This window comes from Tetrao urogallus, assembly GCF_951394365.1.
Source record: "Tetrao urogallus genome assembly, chromosome: 2".
NCBI classification, from domain to species: domain Eukaryota; kingdom Metazoa; phylum Chordata; class Aves; order Galliformes; family Phasianidae; genus Tetrao; species Tetrao urogallus.
In genome coordinates this window covers 76,643,239-76,657,292 of record NC_136814.1, presented here as the reverse complement: position 1 = coordinate 76,657,292, position 14,054 = coordinate 76,643,239, and the positions used below count along the sequence as shown (strand labels likewise).

General features: G+C 36.6%; 1 protein-coding gene across 1 annotated transcript in view; it reads right to left on the bottom strand.

The window, feature by feature from the left end:
- The window catches only part of ME1 (malic enzyme 1), a gene marked incomplete at its 5' end in the record, with an annotated part of 157,655 nt that overhangs the window by 116,912 nt on the left and 26,689 nt on the right, over positions 1 to 14,054 (bottom strand). Inside the window, one exon of the mRNA XM_079550867.1 lies at positions 669 to 802. Coding sequence (XP_079406993.1) covers positions 669 to 802 — 134 coding nt within the window. The remainder of the gene's footprint in view (positions 1 to 668; positions 803 to 14,054) is intronic.

Below are 14,054 nucleotides of genomic sequence, written 5' to 3'. Positions count from 1 at the left end.
GAAATGGAAACATAAGGACTGAAGAAGCTAACTGCTATGGTAATATATGTGCATAAAGGACGTGGCTCTGTGACAGTTTATGTTATGCTATACATAGAGACTCAGACTTATCATTCTAGCCTGAGAGGTTACTACTCTGATAACTGATATTTCTCTCCCTAAAATCACTGGATACTAGCTAAAGCAGAAAAGGTACTGCAATCATGTCTTCTGCACAGACAAGGAAGGGCATGCTTCTAGTATTTTGCCTCTAAGAAAAACAAACATTATGGGGACTTCAAATAGACACCAATAGACAGGTATCTATTAGCTGCTGGTTATTATAAAGATAAGAAGACATGCCACGTCAGAGAAAAGGGGAAAAATACAGAGGAATGCTGCTGTAACCTATGTAGTTTTACCAAATGAGTATTCCTAAATGCTATCCTTCCCCCCGTCTCAGTTTTGTTCTTTAAAAACCTATATTACATAACAGTTTTATAATGCTTTAGATATTTTATATATTTTGTAAGCATACGTATCCATATACAGGAACAGATGTTGTTGAATTTAGCTTAATTGTTCTCAATTTTTGACAGCAACAGCTCAAAATTCATCTCATCTACCATCACAGAGAAAAAAAGGACTACGTTTCATAATTAGGTTCCAATTTTACAGCCATATTTTACCTGTCTAAGTCGGATGTCAGTCTTTCAAAATTCTTAAGAATAGTCAAAACCTGGACATCTTGACTGAGAAAGCAAGGTGGCAACAGTCCATGGATATTCAGTTGTTGCCTTTCCTCCAAGGTAAAAGCCATGCCCTGCAATAAATATATATACACATAAGAGAGAGATAGACGGAGAGATATCTTTCAATAGAATTCTTCAGCAAAATATAACACAAGTGAAGTCACCATCAGAAAAATAATCTATTTAATACTAAACATAATTAAAAGTTACAAAATTATTTTGGAAAAAAAGTTTATTACTGAATACAAGAGAACATTCCTGCATAGTGCAATAGCTCCATTCCAGAACAGAATGAATTAAAATCTTCCAACACTGCAGTATTATTCCCTGCAAAGTTATTAAACTACAGCTCAACTACAGAACAGCAGTTCACAGGTTTTGAAAGGTGAATGAATGTTCTTAAACACTTATTTGTTTGGCTTTCTTCTGAACACAAAGCATGGATAATGTTCATTTCAGTTTAAACATTATGATCTTAATATCTGAAAGTTTTTCAAGATCTGGGTAATGTCAGGTGATCACATGAGTTTTTAACAGAATGCCATAGTACAACGAAGTACTCATTCTCTTTTTACAGTCAAAGAGGTTGATCCAGAACTCAACCGAAACAGGGCCATTCTGAGTTTGGTATATATTCAGATCCAAATTTCTTTTGTTTTTCAAATTTGCATTCAGCTACAGTAAGAAAAATCTTGTTACAGACTGACTCATAGCATCCAGAAGACTTTAAAAAGTAGTTAGTATGTTAAATAGACAGTCATAAAATACAATGTTTGCAGCTTAAAGATTGGTAGACAGCCAAATATCTGGCAAAAATCTGCTTTTATAATGAGATATGTTTGTCTAAAATATGTTCAGAAATATATTCAGAAATATATTTCAGAAATTACTCAGGCTATTGAAAGAAATACTATGCCTTTAGAGCAGAAAGACGATTGTGTGTCTAGTATATCAATACCAAGGATCCTAAACATTGAAGTTTTACTTTGTTATAGTAACTGCAGCCAGAGAAGACTGCTGGTGAAATCAGATTTGGGAGATAAAAAGGAACATGATAGGGTTTTCTTCTATATATGACCTATCAAATCAATACATGCTTCACACTATAACTACTACATGAGGCTCCACCAACACGTTGTCCCATTTCCTTAAATCCTGCCCACCTTTCTTACATCCTTGGAGCATGCCTTGCAGTTCTGCAGGCGTTCGTTCTAGGTTTACATCAAAAATTTCTGTAATGTACTATCTCTATAATACGTATACGAGGTTAGATAGCATTTATCACTCAACAAGAGGATATATGTATATGTATACCAGTAAAAATAAATGAGCCATCAGACAGTTGCCTAGTCTTCTACACCTGTTGTACAAAACACACAAAACATTTCAGTTCTTCCAAAAAGAGAAAAAATAAGGAAATACCTTGGGTGTTCTCATGGCACAAAAGAGGGAAAAAGAACAATGTGATGTTTTTTGCATTCATTCTCTTGTGGACAATAAATACTACTACAGTACCTTCACATCTATTATAAATATAATTTCAAAATGTCTTTGTTCATTTCACCCTTAGAATCAGCAGGTGAAAAAATGATGAAAAAAAAGAAGGCAACTGCAAATGCCAAAGGTACCCCTCACTACTCGTGTTGTATCATGAGATCAGATTCACAGTCCTCCACACAATACCATTACTGCCTTTTACACAACATCTAGTGATGAAAGATGATGTGTTGATACTGGACAGTTTGATTATACGGACAAGTTTTCATTTTCAGAAATGAACTTATTTCGACAGAAAAACAAAATTGTTTTTCCTCTTACTGTTCCATGCTTCTTATACTAATTAATTCCATCACTATCTACATATTATCTGCATTTAGATGGTGCAAGTTTTGTTCAGTCTGCACTAAAATGCCATTAACCGAGTTGTTACCGTAAGCACAAAGATGACCCCAAAACAAGGAAAAGAAAAATTCATGACAAAAACTTTTCAAAATGCCAAACAACTCTGGATTATTAAATATACTCATTTCACACAAAGAAAGTGAGTGAAAACAAGTTTAGTAAAGGCTAATGATCATTTTGCTACAGCTTTCCATGCATGCAGGTATTCAGGGGTTTCAAAAGCTGTGTTTTTTCCTGATTCAACATTACTTTTTTTGTGTCCCTGCATGCCATGAGTGATTTCACCTGCCATTACATTTTGAAAGACCAACAAAAAATAAAAAGTCAACACTCCTCAAGGGTTTCAAAGTTGGTTTCTCTATCCTCAGTAGACTTTTTTTGCCCCAGGAAATACATAAAAGCTGTGCATGTACACTCATGCACACACACCCTTCAGCATCAAATCCAAATTATTGGACTTAAGAGAGCTTCACAGTTTCAGTGGATCAGTGTTGACAAAAAAGTGGCAAGCTAATTATCCTCTGTTTTCCTCCTCTCCTGTATCAATCAGAGAGGATTCTTCTGAAAGAAAGATTTGTGCTTACCTTCAATTTTAGTGTTTGTGCTTACCTTCACGTTTAGGAATAAGATATGAACTTTAATTACTACTCTACAATTTGCATTCTTGATGGAAACTATATTTTAAAACAGACACAAGAAAAGTTACTGCATCTTGCCAAATTCCCTTTTAAAAAAGTGTTTCATCTTGGAATAGCATATTTTCCACATGTTGCTACAGCTCCTACAGTAAATGTTAATTTCTTTTGGGCAGTACTTCAAAAACACAGCACTCATCTATACCTACTACGTTACACATGGTTTTAAAATTCTCTACTTGTATACTCTTCTTCAGAACAGATATCATGAGTTTTTCAAATGTATAAGATGAAACTTTAGTTCCCTTTTTCTCCGCTACTTTATATGCTTACAAGAAAATAATTATGATTGAAACACATTGCATGACGATTTAATGAGAAGGTCGTACATTTCTCATACACTGTTTCATCTTCTTATAATAGGGTGAGCCAGTCTACATACATTTTGTGGCTTAGGTTTGGATTTCTTGTACTAGTTTTTCATATTCATTTTTCTACTTCAGAATTATGTTTGAAGTGTTGTTTCCCAGCCATCCAGCAGAGAGTGCTCTAAGTTCAGCGTGGTTTACATGCTCCTTGTAGAGAACTAATTGTGCACACACCTGGATGGGGCAGGCTTCCAACCTGTAAATGTAGCTCAACTATAATAGAACTGTGGATATTTTCATTTTGCACTCTGTATTACAAATAATTTGTTCAAGAAGAACAGTAGTGTGGCAATCTAAAAAATAACATAAGATCAAGTGACTGCAACTGTAAGCATTAAACTTTACCTATATTCTGTTGCTTCTGTTCACTGCTTTGTGTCTTCAGAAGGCAACAAATATACCACCATAATCAGAAACTGAGTTATGTTTAAGTCTCATGGGTAAGAGTTTTGAAGTCTTAAATGCTTTTGTCTCATATGCATCTTTAATTTGGCTTCGGTAAAACCTTGAGTTCTTCTTCATCCATCTCATTACCTGCCTTTCTCACAAAACATTTGGCAGAATTGGCTTTTTTTTAAAAAAAAAAACTTTACTGCTCCTTACACACAGCTCCTACTCTCAGTTTTGCAGAAAGTTTTTTTGTGTCTGTTTTTCTCTTTTTCATCTTCAAGAAGTTCAACTCATTGCAAATACATTTAATTCTGAACTCATTACTCAGATTGCAATGTTGTGCAATACTTGTAGCAATTATTTATATTAATACACATTGTTCAGTATTATTTTGTTATTTAATCTTTATCAGTTTATTAACTCAGCTCTTGCCTACGTTCTCCACCCAGCCTCTGTGCTTTTGCACAATCCATGCCACTACGTGCTTATTTTCATGCAATTACACATCATTTTCCTTGTTCAGTAGCAGCCATATAACAGAAAAGCAGAAAAACACCACTTTGAATCAAAAAGGTTTTTGCACCAGCTTTCAACCAAACTGACATGGTCTGCTTGAGGAGACAGAGAGCACATTCAAAACATTTCAAGAGCTATCTCAGTCTCAGTTCACAGTCAGCAAAGAGACAAGTTCTCTTTTAACACAAATTAGACTCCAAAGATTACATAAACTCCTTAAGAAAAAGTGCACCAAAATTATGTGCGCGTGCTGTTTATGTGCTAATGAGATTCAGCTCCATCAGTGGGTAGCCAGAACTACCTCAACAGAATGTTCATCTCAGATATTCTCCTTCAATTTCTTTAAAGACCTAGTACTCTTTTGTTCTAGTAGGCCAAAATGCCCATTTTTATAAACCATTCAGAAAAAAAAGGCTTATCTCCACCTGCAGGTCTCACTGTACACAACTCTTAACATTTCAGCATGTAGGACTATGCTGTCTTCAAAGATGAAACCGTGCTCACATCCAAGGGTCTTAGAAGTGGTGACTCTTTCTTCAGCTTCTGGTCATAGCAAACAAAGCCCAGTAAGACTTCAAGTCATCCCTGAGACTCAGAAGACAACCTGCAACACTAACATCTGAACTCAAGTGACAGCACAAGTAGTTGAGTATAAACGATCTGTGCAAGGGGGAAGGAAGAAATGAAGAGGAAACTAAAAAGAAAACGTATCTAGAAGTACCATTTGCTTTACAAGAAAAAGTTTCTGGACTGCTGATCTAAGATACTAGTAGATAAAAGTCACAATCTCTAAAATATCTTGGGGACAGCAGACAGCAGTTGATCACTGTCTCAGAGCCAAGAAAAAGTAAAAAAAAAAAAAAACCCTCTTAATTAAAAGATCTTTCCATGTATCACAATGTTAAGAGTGAACTAATTTCAACAGTATCTGGAAAGAACCACTCAAATCCAAGGGATGCAGATATGCAGAACATCTGTGGCTGCAGCTGGAAGGAGCAGAGCTGGCTCCAAGCCACCGCCTGCAGCCTGCTGCTGGAAAAGCCGGTAACTCAGAGCAGAGCACAAGCATTCTGGCACACAGTGTGCAGAGAAAAGCCCACAGCTGCATGGAACACAAGTCTGCAAAAAGATTTGAATCACTTCTTTGAAGAAATGTGCCTACAGACAGAACCCTGCCATTCCGTATCTTAAAAAATAATAACAATAAAAGAAAAAAAAAAAAAGGAAAATAAAATGAGAAGTTTCTAGGTGAAGAACTAAAAACATTTTCCAGTCACCAGAGAAAAGATTTTCCTCAAGATTTCTCAGGTATGTCACTATTAGTTGCCAGTCCCAGGACATCCCATGTTGCTCACACTATTTTATGCACAGGTTTGTCTCCAAAAGTTCAACAGAATGAGATGTGGTTCCCTGGAAAACTTAAACTTTAGTATGTATAAAACTCTTCAAGCAAATCCTTTACTGCTCCTGCTTTTGCCTTTCATAATTTTGGCTTCTCATACTACACCAGTGCTGTTAGGGAAGAATCCAAGTCAAAACAAATACAATTTTCTTTTGCTTTATTTTAAGGAGGACTTCATAGGCTGAGAAAACAGCATAATATACATATAGTCCTGCTGGATTTGCGCTAAATAAAAACATTTCCAAGCACACAACAGATTGTGCTTCCCTCTAAGATGAGAATTTCTTTTTTCCTGTAAATATTAGGTATTCAAATAACTTTATTAAAATTTCCATAAAAGAATATGGCACACATGAATTTTCAAGCATTTTAAGCTCTGTTTAAGAGTCTGATGATCTGCAAATCCCTTTGTAATATTTTATATTATTTGTACTTAAAGAAATTCCCTATGTGCAATCAAAAATGAAAATTTAGAAGTTTTTCCCTTTCATTTTGCACTTTGGAGAAAGCAGAAAAATACTCTAGATTTTCCATATTGAAAACTGTTTAAAGGGACAACACCCCAGGAAGCAGAGAATATTACTCTGAGATGCGCTGAGTAATAAACTTATTCTTCTAAAAACAGATGTGGTTCATGGCAAGACATTTAGGTTGGATTACTAAGTATAGCTAAAGATGATCCTGTTAGTTTCTTTCAACATTCTTGTCATGATTACCACAAAATATCAGGTGCACAGACAACTATTTCTGATATCTGAGTTAATTTCTCTTCTTCGAACTGCAGTTTAGGCCAGAGCAGTCACAAAGTGCCACTATAGCTAAAAAGAAGGAATAAGCTGCAACTCAAGCAATGGTTTTCTGTTATCGAGGATCATTGTTTGGACCTCAGGAAAGCAATACCTGTGCCAAATATCATTTTCATGAAGCTCAGACATGAATACTGAATATGAAAATACAAATCCTGTTTTGCAACCCTCAGGCAACCGATGCACTATAGTTGATGGGGACAGTGCTGATTACACAAAAAAAGAAGAAACTACCCTCGTTTCCACTATAAAATGTCAAGGGGCATGGATTTGATTTGGCGCATATTTTTAAATGCAGCTAGTGTCTACGTTGAATAGCTATATTCTGATATTTAGCACTTACAATGTCACTATTGTTTTCCAGGAGTCATAATAGACATTATGACTCCTGACAATATGACAATATGACAATAAACATAAAACATATTGCACATCAAATTACTTCAAGTTTCAAGGAAAGTCAGGAGACTTGAATTATAGTCACAGCTCAATTCTATGTCCATTGGATTTTCAAATGCAAACTTAAAAAGTCATGTCACCAAGGGAAACTGAAACCAAAGTCACAAACAGCTTCTAACAAATAAACCACAGATAAATACAGTAGCTAATAAACACATCCAAGGCCTTATGACTCAAAACAAATGCAGATGGCTAAAAGGAGATCAGGCTTCTCTTGGCAAATTCATCATGGGAATGTGTGGGCAGCTTGGCAGCCTTGCAGTGAGATGGGGATTTCATATGCGCATGATTCAGGCTAGCACATTAGAAATGACACATCATTGCATTCTTATTTTGGCAATCTTCCTTCAATCTGTTGTAAACAGTTACCTGAAAGAAGGTAATCAAAATTATTTTAAGAAAGTTTTGGTACATATTTGTCTTATTATACACAGACATATACAGTAAAATCTTTTCACATTGCATAACCTCTCCTCACTTTAAGACTGATTGCACAAACAGCAGAGATTAAGAAGTTGAAGAGTAAAACAAGCCATCAGTTAATACTGTATAAAAATACAGAGCATGTTGTGGTATAATTTGGGATGGGACAGAATCTAGACTTAAACATTAAACGTAGATGTTTATAGGCAATCTAGGTACCTATTCTCTTATTGCAATTATACAATATACAGTATTGATAAAGAATGATCCAACTCACTCTAGAAAAGACACCTTGCAATCGCTAATCCAAATTTCACCCTAGGCTCCAATAACTGTATTGCCTACAAACCAAATTTAGATGTGCACATGTAAGAGCCAACTGTTACAGGTTCTAAGATACCAGAGATATCAACATGACATAGCTTATTATGGCAATGATGTCAACTGTAAATCAATTTCAAGAAGACTTGGGATGCTTGAACAGCAACAGGTGGAAATCAGGCACAACACCAGGCACAGCACTCCTGTGTACCTCAAACAGCCCTAGTCACCTACATGCCTCTTCAAGGGAAGTGATTGTCCCACTCCGTTCTGACTGGTGCAGCCTTACCTTGAGAACTGCATGCAGTTCTGGGAGCCACAGTATAAGAAGGACAAAAAACTAACATAGAGCATCCAAATGAAGGCTGTGAAGATGGGGAAGGTGAGTAAGAAATGGCTGAGGTCCCTTGGATTCTCAGCCCAGAGCAGAGGAGACTGAGGAGATGATTCACAGCAGCCTGCAGCTCCTCATGAGAGGAAGTGCTGAGCTGCACTCCCTGGTGACAGCTACAGGGACCTAAAGGGACAGTGGGGGTTAGGAAAAGGTGGGCATGGAAAAGATTCTTCACCACAGGGCCGTGGGCCTGGAACAGGCTCCCTAGGGCAGTGGACATGGCCCTGAGCTGCCGGAGTTCAAGGAGCACATGGTTGGAGCTGATGATTTCTTGAGGTTCCTTCCAGCCCTTCAATTGTGTGTTATTCTGTGAGAGTGTTTGGGCAATCATCTCAGACAAAGGGTTTAAATTTTAGGTGTGGATTCAGGAGCTGGACTTCGTGTTCTTTGTTGGTCCCTTCCAACTCAGGTTATTCTGTGATTCTATGATCACTACATCAAACTCCAAATGTCCTTTTGACTCCCAATCCATGTGTCCCACTAAAATCATCTTACTTTGAATCCTTCATATTATTACAAAAATGCTTAAGCTCAAAGTAACCCCAAAATTGCAAGAACTGGATCTGTATGTTTTTAATCAGAGCTAGGAGCCTTAAAAGTAGATTTCAAATAATCTTGAAGACCTGATGTCATTTGCAAACTGCAGCAGATAAGGAGAAAGAACTCCCAACCTCCATCTCCCAAACCACAGACCTCTACAGCTTTCCCGCAGTACCTGAATCTGAGATACCACTCAGGGAACAGTTGTGTTAGTGTTAAGATCTGTAGAGATACCTATCCTATTACTTTTAATGTGAGTACACCAATATTGCTCTCTGGCATATTGCTACACGTTTCAGCATCAACTATAATTTCTAATCTTTTCCCCTACTATTCTTGTCCCTTGTAATACAGTTGTTATACAGAGTTGCGATAAAAGTCTTTTGGTGAGAGCTGGTGAGAATATGCTCTGCAGGTCCCCATGCCCCTGTAGGACCCCTGAGTCTACAGAGGAGCTGCCTGTGAAAGTCCCCCAGGACATGCTGAACGTCACAGAAGAATCGCACTGCTGAACACCCAGCGCTGATAAGCTCAGAATCCTGCAAGACATCAGATCTGCTCAAGGCCCCCAGTACATGTTGCCATCGAGCTGCACAACCTGCGGCACTTCCAAGAAGGAGGTGGCTGCTGTGTGCAGTCAAGGACTGCAGACAGATGCCGACAGATGCCGACAGATGCCTGGGGGAACAAGGGCACTGAGGGCTTTCTGAGCACCCACTTGAAAGCCACCAGTGAGCTGGTAGCAAATTTTTTTAAATAAAGATGACACTAATTTTTACTAGACCTTACCAGAAATTCCCATTTTACTATAGAAATGAATTCTTTTGAGCAGAAGATGCTGTGAGTCAGTACTGGTATAACTATAATCAAGGATGTCTGCAATGCTATCAGTGGAATAACTAACATGGAACCTTTATTTATGAAGGGAATTTAGACAAGTGTAATATCAGCTGACAACTGACATATATTGCTAACTAGAGCATTTCCAAATGAAATGCCAAATGAAGGTATTTAATCATAAATATTATATAAAGGACAGTTTCCACGTATGCAGTCTTCAATATGCCAGTTACATGTGCAAAATCAGATATTATTTGAGAGTCAGTCAGATTTCCATGTAGGTAGATGAGGAATTTCAGTGACTGCCAAAAAGTCCATCTGTTTAAAATATCCACTTATCCAAATACAGGTTAGTAAGCCCTGAAATCCTGAGGGGATTTGACAGACCTGATATGCTTAGCAGATTTTATTGTTGCCTTTCAGAGAGTAAAGTGATTATCAACTACTGTGTTCTGTGCTCCTGACAGGACAAGTTTCTCTTCAGCAGCATAAAAAATAATTAATACAAATAAATATTTTAAATACTGTAGCTTAGATTTGCTTAGAGTAAGGCAAAGCGCTATCTAAATTGTTTTTCTTCTTCTAGTAGCACCACAATGGCAAAATGAAATACACAGTAATAGTCTAAAATAATGCAATGCAAAAGGAAGCAGGCAGAAAGAAATGGTGATCAGCAAAGGAGGCTCAAATTTGAGGTTTGTTTAGCAGGCAGCTCAAAAATTTATAAAGAAAAGCTTCTAATAGAGATTAGCATACCTTAACATTTATTTTTAAACATCTTCCTAACTATAGCAACTTTAAAAAAAGTGAAATTTCCCTCTCATGACCAAGATACTACGTGCCCATTTGATTTGTAGTTGCTGTCATAGAGAAATCTTACATCTATTTTCTACACCTTGCTACCCGTGTTGTCCTGAATAGGTCACTTTTTCTTGAAACTTTCCACTGCTGCTTCTACTCACATGGGGCTAAGGCTCAAAGATTAGGATGTTAAAACAGCTCACTCCACACCTCTAGCAGTACAACAGCTGCAGCTTGATAGGACGCTCCCTATTAAGCAATACAGCTCCAGGAAGAGTGGCCTGGATAAGATTTGACCAGAGAACTGTTGGTATCAAACTTACTGAACCTGAATGATGAATATATTATCAGATGACTGATGTGTAGCGCAGTCCTACTCTAAATCAGATCTCTGGGCTCTCTGCTTACTCTACAGAGACACTGAGCTGGCCACTAGGATGAGCATTTTTCTCTTTTTTGGACCAAAAGTAGTGTAAACAGCCATTCTGGACTAAAAGCTTTCCACTGTCATAGGTAATTCAGATCCATTCTGGATTACACAGTCTATCATCTGTAAATCTTTTTGGTCATACAATAAAAGCACATTTTACATGCGTATCAGGTATTTCTTCATTCTATGGTTTGAAACTTACTTTTCCTTTCAGAATCTCAGTCTAAGAACAGGAAACATATAAATATATGAAAATAGCAAAGACTATCCAAGTCTTCTGTCTGGGGAATTTGCTTCATCTAATCTTGGCATTTGTTCTCAGAGCCCAGTAGTACACTAAAACCAAGATTACTCTCTGATTCCACCTGTTTCCAAAGCACAGCTAATCTGGCTATTTATCTTATCTACTATAAAATATCCATCCAGCAGACAGATAATTTATCTAATAATAATTTTGCCAAAACAATAAGTGTTCTACTTGCAGCATTCTCTTTCAAGTCATTTTCTTCTCTTTTCTTGAGAGACTTTTCAATGGGTCATTTAAGCTGAGCAAAATTCTACTCCTTTCTTCTTCTTCCATGTGTGGTTTTCTTTAGGAGGTAGTCTCATTCCAAAGATCTACTAAATCTTAAATCTATCCTAAGCTTTCACTTTAAGATGGAACTCTTACAGACATTCTTCTGAATTTCTGTGTTATGAGATATATGGCAGTAATAAAAAGCACTGACCAAGCAGGTACAACATGCCATACAATCTAGATGACTCAGCTATCCTGCTGTGGTTATAGATACAATTCTTCAGATGTTACAAAACAAACCGACATTTCTAACACTTTTCTTCTACATAACAGATTAAAATGTTATGGGTAAGACTCAACTCTCAGATTCAAGGACATTTCAATTTCTACTCAAAAGAAAAAAAAAAAAAAAAGTGCTTACATAGAGTTGCAGATCCTTCTCTGAAATTCTAATCACCAATGCATTGCTTTCCCATTCAGTGTTGCTAGAATTTACTGATACACTGAAAATCAACTTTTTTTTTTCCTCATTCTCAGGCCTCCGCAGAATTAAAATTTTTATTGCAACTATGAAGACAGTTACTGTGAAAACTTGTAATTAAAGGCATACAGAAACAGGAGACAAGCGTACAGTGACACACTGAATAGTCTTGGATAGACTGCAAGAGATTCATTATATAGTACATAGCCATAGCAGTAAATCACTCTAGTAACACAGCTGATTTCTGCTACACTGACATCTCTAGGCCAAGCATGCAGCCAGGCCTTGCAATCTGCAAAACAGACCTGAGGCTTACAGCCTGGCTAGTTAGTTTTGGATCAGCACTAGAAGCCAATATTTTCCTTCTTAAGTGCAGCATCGCATAACCAATAGCTGCACCCAATTATTGTACTGCTTTCTTCATTAGTAAGTAGAAACTTTAGGCATCTTAATTGGCTTATACAGTATTAATAAAAAATACATTGAAAGATTATATTACTAGGTGATTATACTGTACTGTCCGATAAACTACGCTAGACAGACTTATATTACCTAAACTGTCATTTAATTTCATTGGCTACAACTCCTACTTTCCAAACTACATCAGATGGCTATTCAAGAATGTAGAAAAGAAACATATGCAGATATTAATTGTGAATGTTTTTATCATGTTTAATGCACACACACACACAAAAAAAATCCTAAATTTTGATACAGACCTTTGCCAAATACTGAATCCTTTACAGCTTTATTAAATTTTTAGGGCTACTCTACCACTCTTTTTGCTTTACAAAGTGGAATATAGTATAAAAGCACATTACAATTGTCACAAACTCAAACATTAAGAATAAAAAATCAGATAACGGGCCCGCACCTAGCACTTCTGAACAGGGCCTCACAAGATTCTTAGCATGCATAAATTAAAGCATTCGGTAATGAAACAGTCTTGTTGGGGGCAAGAAACTCTTCTAGTTACATAAACATCCAACACAGTTATAATCAAAACCTCTCAATTTCAATAATATATTGAAGCAGTTGGTAGCACATTTCCATGCTTCATTATCAGTATTACAAAAAATTAGTGAACAAACCTAGATATAATCTATACCTTTCTCACCCTCTTACATACTCTCTTTCAGTTTTGCTAAGTGTGTAGGAATGAAGTATTGATTTCATGACAGGATCTGTTTTCCTATTTTGCGTTCTTAAGCACTAAGCAGAGCCATCAATAGCTGTTCTCATTACTAGAACCATAGGCAAACATTATCTCAGAGCCAGGCAACAGCAGTCAAGTGATAGAAGAGTGCACATAGCTTTGTCTTACAGTTAATATTTGTACAAAACATAATAAGCTTATTTGATCTTCGCTACAGAAATTAAATATCATTTTTGTTTCTATTATTTCAGTTATCATGGGAGGAAAAAAGAAAGGATCAGATGACTAAGGTGGCAAACTTTTGGTATATAAAATCAATGGGAAAAATAAGACACAGTGAGCCCAGAATCTTAGCATGAGCTCTGATTTTGTTACTTAAAACTATCATTTAACTTGTTACCTAGAGAAAGAGAAGTTATGCAACAGCTTTCTCAAGTATGGAAAAAGTTGATCAAAGGAAAGTTTCTACTGATGACAGAGTAATTCCACTTTAAAACGATATGCCCAGTGGATTCAAGAGTTCTGCTTTCGCCAAAATACAACCTGCGTATCAGTTGTATCTGCTTAGGGTGGGATAGATGCATATAAAGGATCAGATTGAAAAACATACGGAAAAACTGTGATAGCATGGGGTATATCACTTTTCTTTACATTTGACTGCTCTCCAAAAGAATTAGATTCATCAAAAGCAAACACTGGATTAAGAAAACTGAACATTATAGAAATAAAATCTGAATAGTAGTTAAGGAAACCAGCCAACATAAAACCATCTGAATTTGCTATCAGACACACAAGATTTCTACCTGAAAGAAAATCTTTGAAGATGAAAAAATGCAAAGAATCCTCTCACAGGAGAACTGATTCTTTCCAAGTTGCTACCAT